The sequence below is a fragment of the Echinops telfairi genome, unplaced genomic scaffold (genome assembly GCF_000313985.2).
Source record: "Echinops telfairi isolate 266 unplaced genomic scaffold, ASM31398v2 ScPeMD7_3533;HRSCAF=4204_0, whole genome shotgun sequence".
NCBI classification, from domain to species: Eukaryota; Metazoa; Chordata; class Mammalia; order Afrosoricida; family Tenrecidae; genus Echinops; species Echinops telfairi.
Genome location: NW_022107431.1, coordinates 31,353,453 through 31,359,594, shown reverse-complemented (window position 1 = coordinate 31,359,594; position 6,142 = coordinate 31,353,453). Strand labels below are relative to the sequence as shown.

Sequence of the window (6,142 nt, the reverse complement as noted above, 5' to 3'; positions counted from 1 at the left end):
TTTTCTGGCAACATGCCCAAAGTACATCAAACAGTTTTGCAATCCTTACCTATTTTCCTTATGTACTGCATATTAAACCTAACATTTCTTCCAGGGAGAGTAAATCAACATGTACAGTCTTGTTGCATCTATTTTTATTGAATAACACTGACCCTGGGTGAGTACAACCCAGATACTGCCTGCCACCTCGCTTCTTTACCATGCCCAGCTCATGTTTACTGAAGGACGCAAACTCTAGCCTTACGGTCCACGTGGGGGCGCTCTTCCCTCAGTTCATCTCGTGCTGGCTCCTACTCCTCAGTCATGCCTCCCTGCAACAAGTGCCCACAGAGTCCTTCCCTTGACACGCCTTCTTCATGACTCTGCCTCTTCCAGCAGCTCTCTCTGACCTCACACTGTTATTTCAGCAAACTTGTCATTATTCGTTTACTTATCATGTGTTTCTTCTATAAATAAATAAATAAAACATATATGATTTCTGACCAAAGGGCTCTTGTCCACAGTGTTTGTGGATGCATTCTGACTTCCTATGATATCAAAATAAGGACTTAAGAAATAATGCTGAGCGTTTGAGGCATGTACCTTTGGCAGGTACATTCCTGTGTCCCACATGTCATCAAGTGTTACCACTCCAGTCCCCCAAGGATCAGATAGGGAATCAAGGCACTGTACCGTAATTGCTCCAATCTGAAGGATTGACCTTGACCTTCAGCCCCTGATGCCATGGTACAGAGCTGATACAGTATGGTTAGATTTTCCCATTTTTTCACAGGATGCCCCAAACCCTAATTTTATTAGTACTTACTTTTCATTATTAGCAGTTTAAAAGTTACAGTAGCATGTGAATTGTTAGTTTGTAGACTCTTCCAGAGATGAGCCACGAGAAGGTACTAAGAAAAATTACTGGGAAAATTATACCCTACCATTGATTGTCATGGTGAAATCTGGCAAACAACCTAACAGCAATCATTAAAGGATTACCAAATAGTGTCAAGCTCATTTGACAGACCATTATATATGGATTAAATAGATTGTAGCCATGTGTATTAATACAGCTAGTTCTGAAAATAGAATTAGTGGGGGGGGGGAGGTTGGCAGTTGAGTCAACACAACTGATTCACATTTAAAAAGTCCAAAACTATTCCATATATGGCTTAGGAATACACAGGGATGGTAAACTATAACAACCTAGATCAGTAAGATACATATCCAGTTTATAATTTTGGTTGCCTCTCAGAATGAAGTAAGAGAGTGGGGCTTTGAACATTTGTAAATGTTCTACTTCTTTTGTTAACAATATGCAATGGCAAAAGGAAGCATCCATTGATTCTGGATGGTGGGTTACTGGATGTTTGCCCTGTGCTTCTCTGTGAATATATTTCAGAAAAACAATGCAAAAATGTATTTACTTATTTTTGCAAGGAAGTGGTGGAGAAAGGTCTCACACTAGAATCCAGGAGTGTTGGGTTCCAGTCTCTCCTCTTGGCATTGATATAATTTCTTTTTTAACAGTTTTATTGGCACTCCATCCACATATATATAATTCAATAGTTCAACCATATCAAGAAGAGTTGTATAATCTTTACCACAATCAATTTTAGTTGTATAATCTTTACTACATCAATTTTCTTTTCCCCTGTACTCATTGTATAATTATTTTCGGCAAAATATACACAACTGTCCGATGTCTCCCTTCACTCACTTTCCTGTTGTCCATCCCCCAGAGAGGTGGTTATACGTAGATCCTTGTAATAGGTTCCCCCTTTCTACCCCACCTTTGCTCCACCCTCCCAGTATCGCCACTCTCCCCACTGGTCCTGAGGGGTTCATCTGTCCTGGATGTAAAATATGACAAAATAATAATGTCTAAATTATCAAGGGTTTGTGAAGGAGGGGGGAGTGTGGAGCGAAGAGAAAAAATGAGGAGCGGATATCAAGGGCTCAAGTAGAAAGCAAATGCTTTGAGGATGATGGCAACAAATGTGCAAATGTGCTAGACACGATATATGTATGTATGGATTGTGATAAGCATGTACAAGCCCCCAATAAAATGATTTAAAAATATATACACACAAGAAAACATTCTCCATGTTGCTATAATTTCTAGATATGATTTCATTAGCAAATGAGGGAGACCCATAATACCTTCCAAAATCACTTCAACTGTCTAAGACCTACACACACACACACACACACACACACACACACACACACACACACGAAATTTTTCCAGACTGGGGAATGGTGGTTTAATGGTTAAATGCGTGGCTGCTGATCCAAAGTTTGGTAGTGAGGACCCACTAGCCACTCAGCAGGGGGAGAAAGATGCGGTAGTTGCTTTGGGACCCCTCTGGGGCAGTTCTACTTTGTCCTATAAGGCCGCTATGTGCCTTAATCCAAGACAGCAACCTCCGGAAATGAAACATGGATTTAGAATGGACCCAGGCCTCTCAATCCTGCCTTTTCCAGAGGCAGCACATATCACGGGAGAATTGTCTTTGGTGCCAGAAAAGACCTGGATCTATCAGCTTTTCTGATTCTCAGAGCTGTTTCTACAATGAACTCACTGGCATCCAGTCAATACTGACTCATAGTGACCCTGTGAGACAGGGTAGAACTGCCCCCGTGAGTTTCCGAGACAGTAAAATGGGGCTTTAAAAATCAATCTCAAAGGACTGTAGACATTTAGAAATGACGTGTGTCAGAGTTGGGCATACGAATAGGAATCTTTGTATTTGAATTGTGGGCCAGAGAAGAATGTTGGAAGTACCATGGATTACCAAAAGGACAAACAAATTTGTCCTGGAAGAAGTATGGCCAGAGCGCTCCTTCGAGGCAAGGATGGCGAGACTACACTTTGGACATATTGTTATGAGGTACCAGTTCCCGGAGAAGGGCCTCATGTTTGGTAGAGGAGCGGCGAAACAGGGAAAGCCCTCAAGGAGATGGGCTGACACAGTGGCTGCAACAATGAGCTGAAACGGGAACAACTGTGAAGATGGTGCAGGTCCGGACAGTGTTTGCTTCTGTTGTGCACTGAGTCGGAAGCGACTGGATGGCATCTAACAGCAACCGTACCCGAAGACAGCGATTAGGAGCAGTAATACAAATATTAAAATTCTATTTTTAATAGAATTAAAACTTAGGCTCAGCAACAGGTTCGCTGAACAGACCGTCCTTTTCAAGCCGCCCGCCTAGTAACGGCAGCACCGAGACCCAACTGCACTTCCGAAACAATCAAGACCGTTTCCACGGCGACCTGGTGGTTTCCGCTCTGGGTTTGCTCGCGTGGCATGCCGGGAATTGTAGTGCGTGGGCGGTGCCACACAAAGACGGGGCGGGGCCGCTTCCGGAAAGGTCCTACATTTCTCGCCCGGCCTCCCCCGCCACCCACATGTTCTCCCTGCTTCGGGGTCATCAACTCAACCTGAAAAGCCCGGTGAGGGGTCCTCCTTTCCACGCCCGCAGAAGTTACAGCTCAAGGCCGGCGAGCGACAGAGATGCGCTGCCAGGGGCGGGGACGGAAACGAGGTCTACGGAAGAGGAAGAGGCGGGGCTCGCTCCTAGAGCGTGGCGGCTTCGCCTTTCTACGTCACTTCCGTAAACAAGGCGGGCTCCCCCGGCGCGGGGAGCGGGATGTGAGCCCGGTTCTAGCTGCGGCTGCAGCTGCGGCGACCATCTCGGAGATCCCTGAGTCTGGGCAGACGGGGGACTCCGAGCCCCTTATCCCTCAGGTATGAAGGGGACCCACAGGCGCCCCGCCGCCGTTCCTCCCGGCGCTCCCTCCGTTTCTGGTTCCCGCTGGGCCTGGGGACTAAGGTCGCTGCGTGGGCTGCTGAGGGCACGCGAGCGAGGGAAGCCCGGAGGGACTCGGGGCCCGGGGGCTCAGGGTGGAGGCGGCGGGCTCTGGTGGGTAACTTACTGTGCGCAGTTTAACGTCTTCTCTGGCAGGCGCCTCGCTGCTTGATGTGCCCGAGCTGTTGCCTTGCTCAAACGGATGACTTTCGATCCCCGTCCCCTTAAAACTCATTGTTGACTTGCATGTCTTTGCTTCTCAGTTACTGTTACTGTTTTCCTTCTTGCGATTGGCGTGTGAGCTAAGTGAATTTGGGTGTATTAGGAATCTCCGCAGTCTAGCCTCTTAAGAGAAGGAGATGGCCAGCCTTCCCTGTTCATTCGTCTTTCAAAATTCCATCTGAAGTCGTGTTACATGCTGAACCCAAACCACAGTGACTAACCAAAAAATGTTTTCTAAAGGAAACTCTTGAGCCAAGGTCTTAAGCAGATTTAAAAGCTGGCATTAGGGATTAGGTATTTGAGCCTTTCCTGTAAAACCTTTGCTTCTCTGGAGGTAAGTTAGTCAGCCTGAGGCAAGCGAAGCTGAACAGTTTGAATTCCAGTGACAAGTCCAGGCAACAGCAAAAACATCTGGTTTCATGAAAGTTCTCAAGTTTTTAGGAGTGACTTCGGTTTCATTGTATAGCGCTTCACTGGATCACAAAGAAGGAAATGGGCAAAACCCGTTATTGCTTGGTCCTTGAAACAAGACTTCTCACTGTTTAAAATGCGGACATCTTTGTCACGTACCCTTCTCTTTGAAACTTGTTGGTTGATCTTAAATACACATTTCAGAGGGTTAGACCGAAAGTGACCAAAAGTGTGAGTCAGGCTGGGAATATGACATGGATGATTTAGTTGTTGTTTACGTATTGTTCTTTTTCTGTCTTGTAGGTTTTTGGACGACAAGGACTTTGTCTTTTGCTAGAATAGGATCTGGCACGTGGAAGAGCCAGCAAATAGTTGTAGCATGAGTGGATAAAGAAAATCGTCTCAACCAAAGTGTTTTCCATACAGGGTTGCTAAGGATTCTGGGGGTGCAGTGGTTATGAGTTGTGCTGCAAGATCATCAGTTCAAAACCACCAGCCATACCTCGGGAGAAAGATGGGGCTTTCTGGCTTTCTACTCCCTTGAAGAATTACAGACTCAGAAAGTCACAAGCAGTTCGGCCCTGCCCCATAGGGTCGCTATGAGTTGACTTTGACTTGGAGGCAGTAAGGTTGGAATTTTGGTTTTCTATGTACACTGGGCAGCCTAAGTAGTACAGTGGGTTAAGCCCTGGCCTGCTATTGAAAAGGTCAGTGAGTTGAGCTGCTCTGCAGGAGGAAAGTGAGGTAGCCTGCCACTGTAAAGATTATAGTCTCTGAAACCCTACAGGGCCCTTTAGCTCTGTCCTGTAGTGTCACCATGAGTCAGAATCGAGTCGACGTTAATGGGTTTTCCAAATGTCAAGATCCCTTTTCTAATTTTCTGTTTCCTCAAATGGTTGGTTCTCTTTCAGCCTGTGTCTTGCATCGTCAAACCACTTTCATTTTTTCCGAAGATGTCATTCAGGGATAATTGCTGTGTTTCCTTATCTAGGTTGCAACAAGAAGCTGGTCTTGGTGCAACAAGGAGCTTAAAGCAATGGAAGAGCGGAAAATGAAGAGGAGGAGTCCAAAGTCTTTCAATGCCCACTCTACTCAGGTGGTTAATGCCAAAAAAAGTGCCCTTCCAGTTAGCAAAAGCACGGGGTTTTCAAACCCAGCAACACAGTCAACATCACAGCGACCAAAGTTAAAAAGGTGAATTCTCGTATTCCGTCACATCATACCAAACTGCTCGTAGGCCACTTCTTATAACGTTTGTTCCCTGGGCTTGACTTTGAAAACATTTGAGGTTCACATTATATGTGGTTCCAAAAAAATTTTTTTATGATGGTTACCATCTACAGGGATTGAAAAATGCAAAATGAATTATTGGTTTGAAGGCTCTAGCTTTGTCTCATAAAATATCCTGAGTAAGAAAACCAGAGGTATTTCTGCCATGGTAGCTTTTTGCCTTTATTTAAAAGAGTCATTTCATGATTTTCATAAATGGTTTATTTTTATTCAAAAATGCAAACACAGGACAAGTTCAAAGAAGAAATTAAAAATGCTAAAATGCCGTCACTCAAAAATTGCCACTATTTATTGAAAGTTGCTTTTCTCAGGGATATTTAAAGGAAACAAGAACAAATGGATGTGTGTGATATGACTGTTGCATGTACACCTGAGTATTTTGTAAGATTGGATCTGTGGAAAGTGAGACATCGTTAGAGAAAAA

General features: G+C 44.7%; 1 protein-coding gene across 1 annotated transcript in view; it reads left to right on the top strand.

Annotated features, from left to right (window-relative positions):
- Positions 1-3,394: 3,394 nt before the first annotated feature.
- CCDC28A (coiled-coil domain containing 28A) overlaps positions 3,395-6,142 on the top strand; it is a 10,320-nt gene continuing 7,572 nt past the window's right edge. The window contains 3 exon segments of the mRNA XM_013004449.2: positions 3,395-3,586; positions 3,588-3,734; positions 5,420-5,622. Of these exon segments, the coding sequence (XP_012859903.1) occupies positions 3,395-3,586; positions 3,588-3,734; positions 5,420-5,622 (542 nt within the window).